This window comes from Poeciliopsis prolifica, unplaced genomic scaffold, assembly GCF_027474105.1.
Source record: "Poeciliopsis prolifica strain line A6 unplaced genomic scaffold, Auburn_PproV2 SCAFFOLD007, whole genome shotgun sequence".
Classification (NCBI taxonomy): domain Eukaryota; kingdom Metazoa; phylum Chordata; class Actinopteri; order Cyprinodontiformes; family Poeciliidae; genus Poeciliopsis; species Poeciliopsis prolifica.
The window spans coordinates 683,753-696,855 of NW_026562382.1; the positions used below are offsets into that span (position 1 = coordinate 683,753).

The 13,103-nt window shown below is 41.8% G+C and overlaps 1 protein-coding gene across 1 annotated transcript in view; it reads right to left on the minus strand.

The window, feature by feature from the left end:
* Positions 1-13,103, minus strand: part of LOC129361237 (ecto-NOX disulfide-thiol exchanger 1-like) — a 71,039-nt gene that overhangs the window by 4,112 nt on the left and 53,824 nt on the right. The window contains 7 exon segments of the mRNA XM_055031983.1: positions 506-605; positions 857-913; positions 2,714-2,821; positions 3,812-4,023; positions 4,691-4,808; positions 7,033-7,139; positions 10,841-11,053. Of these exon segments, the coding sequence (XP_054887958.1) occupies positions 506-605; positions 857-913; positions 2,714-2,821; positions 3,812-4,023; positions 4,691-4,808; positions 7,033-7,139; positions 10,841-11,053 (915 nt within the window).

Genomic DNA, 13,103 nt, shown 5'->3' on the forward strand with positions numbered 1-13,103 from the left:
AGGAAGTGTCTTCTTCACGTGATTTTAATTGTGTTTCTAATTTAATGGAAAACATCACACTTGCGAAATTGTGTTGTTGTTTATGACAGAAGTTTTGTAATGGAAACAGAGCAACAGAGTCACTTCTGGATCACATTGCTGCTCTCCAAAGAAAAATGGACCTGGACTTGTTATTTTTACCAAATTAAGTTAAATTCAAATTATTCCACAAGACACCATACGAGCACATAATAGCACAGATTAAACTCTCTTTTTCTTTAATTACTTTTGTCATATTACAGCCACAAACGTTTGACCACGCCCACAGACTAAAGCATCTCTGCCTCGATTTGATTTTTCTGCTGAAGCATTTAACATATTTTTCTCCTGAACAACCCAGCCATATATTTAGCTCAATCGCTAACTGGCCTCTGAAGGAAAGCCTTTTGCGTGTTAGCTCTGGTGGTAAAGCTGAGACGGCTCCCACAGTGCGCTTCCTGCGCTTTTTAGGGAATATTTGGCTTACCTAACAGCAGAGCCTCTTTCTCAGAAGCGACTCCTCCTCTCACGTACTCTCTCCTCCTGTCTCTGCTGAGGTACAGCGAGGGAACACACCCATTCACACTCTGCGGAAACACACACAGGCACCACGTGGAGAAGGTTCCTTCTGAAAACTCGTGCAAAGCCATGAAAAGCGTCAAGATATTCCTGCACTCGCTTCAAACATAAAGGACCAGGTGTTTTACATTAGCTGCTTTTATTAAAGGTCATTTCTACGATGCAAATTGACATTAACACATTTTCTTCATGCAGTATTTGTTGTAGAAACGTTCACGGCGAACTGTTGAATCAGAATGATCATTTTTGGGGGTTTTACCTTTTCATGAAGCTCTCCATTGGCTCCCTCCACAGATTCACCTTTTCCACTCAACAGCTGCCGAGACAAAGACAGAAAACAGAAATTTAATTGGAGAAAAAAAATGAAAAAAATCCCAAAACCCATAGATAATTATTCGGTTATGGTCATCCGTCTGTTTTCTCAAGCTAACGCGAATAACTGACAGCTGCTGCAACTCTGCCCAGGCAGCTGTCCGTCAGCAGAGAGGAACCATGTTCCCATTAGCGACAGGTTGTATGCAAAAGCTTGGCCACACTGCTCACATTCAGATTTACGCCGAACCAAAGAAGAAACACGAAGACGTTCTTCCAAGCAACTTGTTAAGGAAATGTCTTCATAGTGAGTTTATGGACAAAGGCCTCCATTTCAGGAACTTTTTTTTTTTTTGCAAAATTCCTTATTTATGCCAGCTGCTGACTCCTCTACATGCGAGTTGTTTTTTGTGTCCGTTTGTTTTTTTGAGTTTTAAAAACAATGATCGGCTTTAATGTTTTATTCAACTGCATTAGTGAAGTGAGACGGTAGCGGCTGTCCGAGCAAAAACAAAAATCAATCTGCACTGAGACAGAACCAACTAAGGTCAGGAGAAATAATTGACAGTTCGATGTAATCAGTTGTAAAAAGAGTTTCTTTGGTTTTAATTTGGAGAAATCAATATGAGAAACAAAACCGTTTTACTAACCAGCCTTTAGTCCATCCTTTATCTAAGGTGATAGAAATCACCTTTCAGCAGGAAAATACAGAAAGAGCCACTCATTACAATTGACTGTAGTTGCCATGGCAGCACTCGTGCCCTTCCAACACCCTTCATCTCTCCAACACTTTAAGCCCATCGTTCTCCCTCTCAATCTGCCTGTGGATGTTTTTATGTTGCCATGTCTCATCTGAGAAACTAATAACAACAAGGAGGATAAGAAGGACTGAGGAAACTGCAGCCGACGCCACAAATGGCACAAAGTTTGATCAGACTCTTGCTGTTCGGTTCGTGTCGTTGGGCTGGACGCTGTTTCTGACATTTCAAACGGACCAGGACTCGTTAAAGCCAAGGACGACACATTGACGAGAAATAAAGGCAGAGGCAAATATGAACAGCTCAAATATTTTAAACCTGGGTGAAAAAAGTTATTCTATGTCATCTTTATGCAGATGATTGCAAGGTTGTTTCTTTGGTTTCAGAGTAATGTCGTATTTACGCCAAAGATTTTTAAAAATTCATATAGTTGCTTATACTTAAAACCAGACAGCAACAATATTTTGTGTTGCAGCTAAAATTAAACAAGATTTAGAATATTATACTGAAAATAATCATCAATGATTTTATATATATATATGTATATATATATATATATATATATATATATATATATATATATATATATATATATATATACATATATATATATATATATATATATATATATATATATATATATATATATATATATATTAAAAACAATATATAGAATATTCAATATATTTAACAAGCTATGCTAAGCTAAAAAACCAAGCTAATTATTTCATATCAAGCTAAGCAAAATAACTAAGTAACTCATATTAAGCAAAGCTAAGTACTTATATCAAGCTGAACTATGTGTCAAACCAAGTTAATTTGCTCGTATCAAACTAAGTAGTTTAGCTAAGTAGTTCATATCAAGCTAAGCTAAGTATCAAGTGAAGCCAAGTAGTTCAACTTGATATGAGAAATCCCTTCAGCACTACCGCTCTTGAATTCAAATAGCTCATTTTGATCACAAAATGGCAGGTAGACGGCTCTGGAGGCCGAAGTTATCAGGGTGATCTTTGTTATCCAGACGCAGTGCGACAGTGAGCACTCACCTTCTCTCTGAGGGACAGCACCTCCATCTCCAGGTAGTGGTGCTCCTCTCTCGCCTGCTCCAGCTCCGTCTCTTTACTCGACAGCTTCTCCTGCAGGCTAAGGAGTTCCTGAAAGAAAGAAAAAAAAAATCAAGATTAATGAGCAAAACTCTGCGCATCAACTTGGACAAATCCATCACCTAGTGAAACATGGTGGTGGTGGTATCATGCTGCGGGAATGCTTTTCTTCAGCAGCGACGGGGGAAGTTGACTAGAGGGTGTGGAGTGAAAATCTGATTGAGGGTCTGAAAATAAATATTTCCAAAAACTGCAAAGCTGTTGGAGGTGTAGAGCAAAAACCTACAGAATACAAAGCATGTGTTCCTCCACTTCACAATAACGCACAATTTGCCACATAGAAGCGTGAAAAATGTGAAAAGTCGATGAATATGTGAGCACTTCAGCAAGGTGCTGCGTTAAAGAGACGGAACGGAAAACTGTACTTAACAAATCTCCTAATTTGTTGGCTGCGGCCGTCTGGGAAGTAAAACAGCAGCAGGTGACAAACAAGACGTGACAGCAGGGTGACTGTGTGTGTGTGTGTGTGTGTGTGTGTGTGTGTGTGTGTGTGTGTGTGTGTGTGTGTGTGTGTGTGTGTGTGTGTGGTGTGTGTGTGGGTGTGTGCGTGTGCGTGTTCGTGTGTGTGTTGGTGGTCGTCCCTTCAGGCTTGTCACTTCAGATTGAGTTGGACAGGAAGTCGGGTCGGATCAGGCCGGCTCGTGCCAAACAAGTGATGTGAACTAACAAAGCTTTCTGAGCTGTGGATTCAAAGGAGTAGGCATTATGGGAGAAACCACAATTTGTGTGTGTGTGTGTGTGTGTGTAAATTTAGCCGGCTGTTTATATAACTTTTTAAACAACTTCACCACATCAGATTGAGGATGACTCGGTTCGACTGGGGATCAAAACTGCAACATTGTTACACTTTCAGCTGCTGAACTGAAAATCTTGTTCTCACTCAGAGTGAAGGAGGCCAGATGGAAGTGAAGTGTTACCCTACAACAGATGTGAACGCTGATTCCAGAGCGAATCAGATCAATCCAAGATGGCAGCCCCTACCTGCTGCATGTTGTGCATGCTCTGCTGCAGCAGCTGGATCTGCGCCTCGGCGCTGTGAGCGTGTGGCTGTGTGTGAGTGTGGTCGTCGTCCGGCCGGCCGACTCTGCTCTGCTCCTTCTTCAGCAGCTCCACTTCGTTCCGGTAGGCGTCCAGCTGCCAGCGCAGCGAGTCGTTCTCCTCCTTCAGGGAGGCCTGGGTCTGGTCACACACACCTGCAGGAGGCAACGCGACATCAGTTAGGAAGTTCTTATTTATTTATTTATTTTGCAATTGGAAATATTTTTTTAAAGGGGCAGTTGGATTTATGGTGTTTTCCCTCGTCAGAAACATACCTGGAGTGTTGCCTCGATTCTTTCAAGCATGTTTGAGAAATCCCTTAATCTCCATTAAACGATTTAATGGAGATTAAGTCACCTGTGTGGACCGAGCTCTGGCTCTGAGGCAACGGCTCAGTTTCAAGTTTTCAAGCTTCTGAGCTTCTGCCTCAAAGAGCACCACTCCCTTACAAAAAGTTCACAAAGTAGTTTTAAAAAAAATGCTTCTCCGGACTAGCCAGCAGCAATTAGCAAACATCTGGTGGAACTACGTATCTGCTGAGCTCGTTACAGGAGCTACTTCTCAGGATAAAAGCATTGTTAAAAGTTTCTCAGAGGAGCCATGTTGAGGTGACTTCCTGAAGGCGGAGCTTCAGAAAGAGCAGGAGCTTCTTAAAGAGACAGAGGCCCACTTTCAAGATGACACATTTTTTTAGCATTAAATTTGATATATAGAATATTTTATGACAACTTAAGGCAACACAGTAATTTGATTGTGCTATAGCAATATATGGCGGGAAAACACATAACACTGCCCCCTTAATGACATAACGATTCATCAAACCATTTTCTTCAGTGCGCATCCTCTTGTTGGGGATATCATCCGAATCGTCATCCGACATCTCCATCTCTTCTTCTCGTCTGATGCCCATGATCTCCTCGCTGTGAGCATTTCTCAGCTCCTGAAACATCACAGCACACACATATACATATATATATATATATATATATACACGGCTTACATGGCATTTTACAAAACTAAACAATTACTTGGTTGCGGCAATGTTACAATTCAGATTCCCAGGAACAAAGAGTTTGTGGACTTTGATCAGTCATGCACATGCCTGTGAGATACAAGTAGAGAGCAGAGAAGTGAAAACATGAGACCCCCACCTGGCCGGTGACTTATCAGCTCTTCAAAAGTCGCCTGTTTTAACCTGACTCCTCACAGGAAACAAAAACTATCTTTTCTACAGATGAGGAGTGAAACCTCTCTCTTTTCACGTGTCGTTAAATCGCAAAAGAAGTGTGTGATTTTGCATTTAAAAAATATAAAATCTGAAAATGTGGCATTAAAAAAAAAAGTATTCTATCTTTAACTACAATTCATTGCAACCAGCTGCCTTCAAATGTTAGGAGTTTGATATTCAATTTAATCTCGCATAACTTTAGCTCCACATCACTCTGAACGCACCGTCTGGATTTTTAAAAAACCAACACGGCCATGGCACCGTCATGCTGTGGGGCGGGACGTTTATTTATTTGTTTTTTATTTTTCTTGCAGCAACAGAGAAGCTGGTTTAGTTGATGTAAAAACGGATGTTGCTGTGGTCCTCACCATGACCTTAGGGGTTATAAAACCCATCAGTGTCATCAGTCTTGGCGAAACGGATGTGAAAAAGTTCAACGCCTACACAGACTTTATCAAAGCCAATGAAAGAGAATTGTTCATATCTGAACTGCTTCCAGATCAGAGTCCTGCCTGAACGAATTAAACACCAAAACTAAACATTTTCAGTTGTTCACTATGAGGCGTTATTCACACCAGCAAGTCGATTAAACCGTCTGTAGTTTCTAAATTCTTAAAGTGCTTCACATAACTCTCTTTGTTTCACTTTATATTTTAGTTTTTTTGTTTTACAGCATTCTTGCTTTCCAGTATTCTGCAGCTCAAAGAAAGCTCTGCACTTTCTGCACGACTTAATGTCAATACAGTGTAGGATTGATCTGTTGATTATTTTTTTCTAGATTAACTGGTTAATAAATAGACAGCAAAAGGTGTTGAATGTGTTTTCAAGGCATAAAGTGCCATTTTATAGCACAATCAAGTAACTATGTTTCCTTTAGTTGATGTATACATATCAAATATGACTTAAAAGAAATTTGACTTTGTAATTTGGTGCCTTGAAATTGGGCCTCTGTCTCTTTAAGAAACGCCTGCTCTTTCTGAAAGAGCAGGAAGACAATGCTGTATCAACCCTTTTTTTACTGGGTGTTTCACTAAGAAGTAGCTCTTATGATGAGCTCCCAGGTGTTTGCTAATTGCTGCTGGCTAGTCTGAAGGAGCTGAGTGGCCGAGGACTGCTCTGCCCTGTGAGGCTCAAGACGCTTGGAAAAACTGCAGCTCAGTGGAGGAGCTTTGTCCTCGGAAGGCGGGGCTAGGTCCAGTCAGGCGTTTGAACAGCTCAATGGTTGCCATGGAGATTAAAGCATTTCTCAAACATGCATTAAAAATAACATTATAACATGACGTAAAGCTAGAAAGGGTCGATTTTCTACAACACTGTCCTTTAACAGGAGATTTTGTTTTACAGAATTTTAGGCCTTTTTTTGAGTCCATACAGTCCAGCTAACAATCAGTCGATTACTAAATTAGTTGGCAATCATTTTAATAATCGACTCATCCCAATTAATAGCTTCAGCCCTCGTCACACCGCAGCATGAAGCCACCACCGTGCCAGTCCAGGCGGTGGCATCCGTCTGAACCCGGAGGCAGCTCTCACTGAAACCGTTCCCCCCTCTTCCACGCCGACTCCTTGTGTTCACGCTCGTTATCTTGATTTAATTCTGGATGAATAATTGATCAGAGACCAATCCTGGAAATCACTGTTGCCATGGCAGCGGCTCACACTTTCCAAGAGTCAGATGCTTCGTGGTTCCCCAGCTGGTAGGAGGAGAGGCCGGGATCACAGGCAGCTACCTTTCTGTCTGTGTGTGTCTGTCTGTCTGTCTGCGAGAGGAAAAACATCCGGTAAAACAACAACAGGGGCTGCCGACTCTGACAGATCAGACGGGGGCCCCTGTCTGTCAGCGCTCTCCCAGGGGGACTCGCGGGTGACAGCGGAGAAGAAAGCGGCGGGCCTGCGGTGTTTTGGAGGAGGAGAAACAGAAAGAAGGCGTACCAACCTCACACTGCTTGCGCCAAATGTCTATGTTCTTGCGCTGCGCTTTTGAGAAATGGTCCCATGCCTTTTGCCTGGTGGCGGCCGTGAAAATGGCGGTGATCTGCTCGACTTCGAGGTGAACAGGGAAGAGGAACGGGGGAGGAGGAGGAGGGAGTCAAGACAAAATAAGCCATTTATGTAGCACTGCAGCTCTGACTAGAGGCTCCTGCACCCAAACAGAGGAGAGACCATGAACACACACTCACCATGCTGGGTTTAGCCCGTCCTCACAAATCTGTGGTTCGTTTCAAGGCAATTAGCAGAGAAACAATGACAACTGCTCTTCAAAGTGGGGCTGTGTTGAGTAATTATGAATGGTCAGTATGATACTTGTTTGGAGAAGTCTGAGTGATCAAAAGAGAACCTTCCAGCTGCACAGAATCCAAAACCAGAGGGAATAAATTATGACATAAACGACTCCTCTGTGAAAGGATGGATAATAATGTTTGAGCTAAAATTTTAAGAGGAAATCCTCTTCTTTATTAAGAGAATCGTTTTACTTTTCGAAGACTCGCAAATTACAAAGGCCAGAGGAGGCTGAATGAAAAAAATAGGCTCCAAAAAGAGAATAACTGTTTGAAAAAAGCCAGCTATCTTCATCGTGATTTCATTTCATTACAGACATTCCAGTCCAAACAAGATGGGGTATTAAAACATAGTTTTAAAAACAGTTTTAGTCAGTATAGAACAGGTTTTTGTTTCACCTGTATTTTTTTATACATTGAGATAAAGTATGAAACTAAATACAACATTGTAGCTGGTTGTATTTTTAGGCTTTGGTTTTAGCGTGAAATGTAAAAAAAGCCCTGAACTAGACAAAAAGACATCTCTGATTGATATTTGTCTGTGAACAACACTTGCTGCGAATATTGCTGCATCAGTCAACCTTTTTGGGTTTTTGAAGCGAAACTGTACAATAGCAAATCAGGAGTCTGGTGAACGTTTTACGGTGGTCCAACCTGGGTCCTGACCTGAGTTTGTGTTTCCTGCTAATGGTTAGCGTCACAACACCGCCCAAAAAAATTTAAATAATTAAATGATAAAATAAATGTAAATGTGTAATGAACAGGTCTCTCCCCCGGTGGGTGCATCAGTACTTACATTAAAAGCAGACTCACTTCCTTCAAGACTGACAAGGCAACATTTATCCCAGAACGGAAAGACCAACGTTTAGATTCTCGTCATAAATTTTGGCCTGAAAATGATTCCCCCCGCTCCCCCCTCTTGTTGTGTTCCAGCTCATTCTCCACCAGCTTTTTGGGTGGAGAAGACTTCCAGACACCACCCTTATGCTTACCATGTCAACCATAAGGGTGGTTTTGACTTCATTTCCTCTCAGACGACGCGGATACGTCAAACGAAGCCGGTTACTTTCACATTAGATAGGTAAGTAATGGTATTCTTCCATTCTGTGCAAAAATGTTGCCTTTAAAGTTTTGCTTTCACATTTGCTGTTACTGAACATTTCTGTGTAAACATATTAAAATAGTCAAAACATTTAAAAGTGTAATCAATGTCATCTCTTATGAGTATCTACTAAAAGTAAATATATATATATATATATATATATATATATATATATATATATATATATATACATATATATATATATATATATATATATATATACATACATAAAAATCAACTTTGGCAGCACTGTACTTACCCCTTTGTACTTTTTTCACCCACCATTCAAACACAGGAACATGAAAAGCAAACTGATGACACACACTTTCTGCTTTGGTTACTGTCCAGGATTTAGGATATAATCAGTGAAAACAGAACCTACCGTCTAAGGCGAACGTCGGTTCGGAGGAGTGTAGCACAGGAAGTGCTACCCACGATATATTTGTCAAGCTGGCTGACATTTTGGTACAACAGCCAAACAAGAAGCCATCGCCACTTTTCAGTCACCTTTGATTTTCGGGTAATGTTGTTAAAAACAACAGAAAGAACTGCGAGAATGCTACACGTGGCTAACCGCTAGCTGCTCATGATGCTAATGAGGATGGGGCCAGACTCAGGGAAGTCGTGACTATATGATTTCATGTCATTCATCCTTCAGATTTGCCCATTTCCATCTGGGCAAATGTGCTGTGAAAGCAGACACTCCAAACAGGATTTTAAAGTCAGAATACAGACGAGACAGCAAAGACTGAACATGAGCAGCCCTCAAAGCTGCTGGAGTCACAGAGATGCACATCCACGTAGAAGCGGTTTGTCGTTTTCTATTAAAACGCACTGCATGCTCAATGTGGGTGGGTTTGTCATGGCAAGGTGGCACAAACATTGACGTGATGTGATTTGATAAATCGAAGATATTTCCCCGTTTCAGGTGGCTTTGTCTGGCTCCCTCTGTACTTTCTCATCGTCTTTGGACCACGAGATGGACTTCAGTGTTGCCATTTGTCTTTAAGCTTGGAATAATTATAATTTTATCAAATTAACATATTAATATACCAGATTAAAGTGTGGTAAAAACCCTGTCCCTATTCTGTGATTTGCTTGGTTCAGAGGGTCTGGGATACGGTGGGCTCTCTGCTGTCGAGAAATGATTGCTTCTTGGAGGTGTGGACTGCTGCAGGTTTAAATTTTACCCAATCGCTAACATTCGTTTGTGATGTATGTAACGGATCAGTTTGATGCTATACAGCTTACCGGAAAATGCCTGCGGTAAACCGTTTCCACTGCGGAGCGAGAAGAGCCGAGCTGAACGAGGCGGCTGTTAATGTCAATTAAATATTAGGAAGCCTGGCCAACATGGACCGAACGGCTTCATTCACTTCCTCCGCTGCCATCAACTACAGACAGACTACAGAAAATCGACATCATCGTCATCGAAGGAAATCCTTGGTTGTCTTTTTACAGTTTAGTACTGCCTTGTGTATAAAGATATAGCTAAATCTAACAAAGTTAGCTGTCAGTGGTGTGTTTTTCCTTTAAGCTCAGAACACACTCAGTTACTGAACTTTGAGTTTTCCCAAATGATGGAAGTAAAAACTCAAAATATGTGAAACTAAGATGCTGATTGGATCAATGTGACTGAAATTATTGAAGGGCATTTATGTCACAAACTGATTTTACTCCTGTAGAGTAAAATCATTGAGCTGATGATGACTAATACATGTTGAACTGGCTTTGCTCCATGCTGAGTTAATCTATGACAACAGAAAACAGCCTGTCCCTGGCGGCTCCGTGTTCTGGACTTTTTCGCTGGCCTGGGTGTTGGAAAGGTCATGATGTTGCCACGCCGCTGCCTCTGAGACTCCTGACCGTCATCGCCGCAGCAGGGTGAGCTCCGGATACCGCGGCTGATGGGGAGACGGATGAAAGAGCGTTGTCATGGAGACAGGGCCAAGATGCTCGCGGAGTAAATGAATCAAATCGAGAACGGGCTCCAAAGCCGATGTGCTGAAAATGTCTTTATGGTGTGCGCCTCTGTAATCTGTTGCGGCACCACGCCCTGCAGCAGAGAGCAACTCCGCTGCTCTCGTAGGGAATGGGGATGAGATGACAGGAGTTTCACTATGGATTTAATAACAAAATACTGCTGTGTTGAAAGTTCTGACAAATCTTAAATCGCCTCACAACTCAGATGAAAGTGAATCACTGCTGGATCGTGTCTCTTGCTCTCGTTGAAGAGAGGAAGTCTGGCTTACCTTAATGTCTGCAAAGCTCGCCGTTTTGTGCATTTTACCTCGCGATATGCAATCGTCAGCCTACAAACGTTCTCTCACCATGACTGCATCGCATTTAGAAAGCACACTTACATTGTGTCAATATGGCCATCAGGGCGTTCTTAAAGATCTCCTTGGCTCGCTCCATCTCCTCCTCGTGCAGAGCCTTCTCGCCCATCAGCCGGCGAACGTGGCTGTTTGCCGATTGGATCATGGAGTAGAAGTGGTTGGCGGTCCGGCGGTTGACCTCGCCGCGGTCGATCCAGGTGAAGAGCACCGCCGTGGCCTCACTGAACTTGTTGTCGTCTGTGGAAACAGCGACGAACAGTTTGACCAGATCTAGAAAGTTGACTACTGTGGGGTTTGCATTGACTTGTAACTTCTTTTGCTCCCTTTTGTTTTTCCAGCAATTCCTGATTTTCTTTTTTTTTTTTTTTTTAACGAATCCATCTTTGGTGACTTTCTTATTAGTGGCATCCCCGTTATAAATGTGCGCAGCGTTTTGTTGATTGTCTGCAAATTTTGAAGCAACACAATTTCACAATTGTGGCATTTCCATTAAATAAGAAACAGGATCAAAGTCACACTTGGAGAAGTTCAGTCACGCGATACAATACTAAGAGACATCGTCCTTGGAGCTCGGTTAGAATTGTTCTGTCACGTTCAGGATGCACGACTGACCTTAACTTTGTTCAGTTGTGACTCAGCTCTTGACAATGAAATGCAGAGTATTCTCTTAATACTACTTCATCTGAGGTTTAACTCTCAGCCTGGCTAAACAAACACAACCTCAGGAAGTGATTGATAAAGTCCCTCTCTGCAGCCCCTCACTGCTCATTGCTCTATGAGCCGCCGCTCACCAAAAGTCATTTTGGCGATTTTTCAACTTCCTAACCCACAATCAGCCTCAGCTGCAGAGAGCAGAGCCTCCACAGGCCTCAGACTTCGGCTTTCTTCCTCCACATTTGAATAATAATTGAAGGATGCCACAGAGCGGCTGAAGCCCGCAGAACAGAGTGAATTAGACGGCGCTTAATGAGCTCAATACCCAGCGCAACACAACCTGTAAGAAGACTCTTTCCACCGGCTCTGATAAAGGCCCATTCATTCCCAGCAGCAGATTACAGTCACATTACAGCGCGCAACAATGAGACGCAGCTGAACGGGCGATGAGAGAGGGGAGAATGAAAATTTATTTCCCCTGCTGTCTGACGGGAAGAATGAATTGAAAAGGGTTATTCAGAGAGAAAACATGCTTGTTTATTTAGGTATTACAGGACGGGAGGCGAGGGGGAAAGAGATGCACACGGGCTCGGATGACGGAGAAGCAAATATTAACAAATCAAAGCGGCGGGTTGCTGCTTCTCAGAAGACAGGAATAAAACCGAAGCACCAGCCTGGAGCAGAAAACAAGGGAAGTTTTATCTTTAATTTTACTGTTATGATTGGTGGCATTTGTATTTTATATGACGTTCGCAGTTCGATTTATTGCTTCTGAATTTCAGCGTTCAATTTTAGGATTTTTTTCAAATTTTGGACACTAGCCATGTGTCACCTAAACTCCTCGTCCTTTAACACAGCGTCTTCCAAGTGGTGGTGGGGAAAAATGAAAAGCTATCAAAAGTTCAAAAAATGTACCCCAAATTTTTATTCATACATTTTTTTAAATATCATTTTTATTTTAATAATTGGTTTGTGAATTTAGATTTGTTTTTCAATCATTATCATAAAATCTAAGTTAAAATAACTTGTTGAAATATTATTTGCCATGCACATGTCTCTTATTGGTTGTCAGATTTATTAGGCTGCTCAGCCCCTCAAACTAGCAAAGCGCAAAATTTTTAAATCTGTTTCACACTCATTATAAAATGTAAGTTGAAATGTTGTTCGCCGTGCTCATCCGATTGGCTGCGATTGGCCGCTTCGCTCCTCAAACTAGCACGGCTAGCAAAAGCGCCAAATGAAAACGTTTTCATCTAGAAAAAGCCAGGAGGAACTTTCCAGAAGCCTTCGGTGGAGAACACTGGTAACCAGAAAAACATGGCCGACTAACATAAAAAGGCATATGGCAGTGTTTATGCTAAACAAATGTAATAGTCATTTAATAGAGAATAAATGTGAGAACGGATGTTCTAATAGTAAATGTTTCTTTGCATATTTTGTAGCGTTGTCTGTGGGCGAGCCAGATGCTAATGCTGTTTTGGGGGGAGGGGCATATCACATTTCATTCATTCATGACAATAAAAGACGTCATTAATTATTCGTCTCAAGAGAATGTTATTCAGTTCAGCTGCAATCTACACTCCACCCTATTGACGCTCTTTATACACCGGCTCTTTAAGGACACCATGTATTT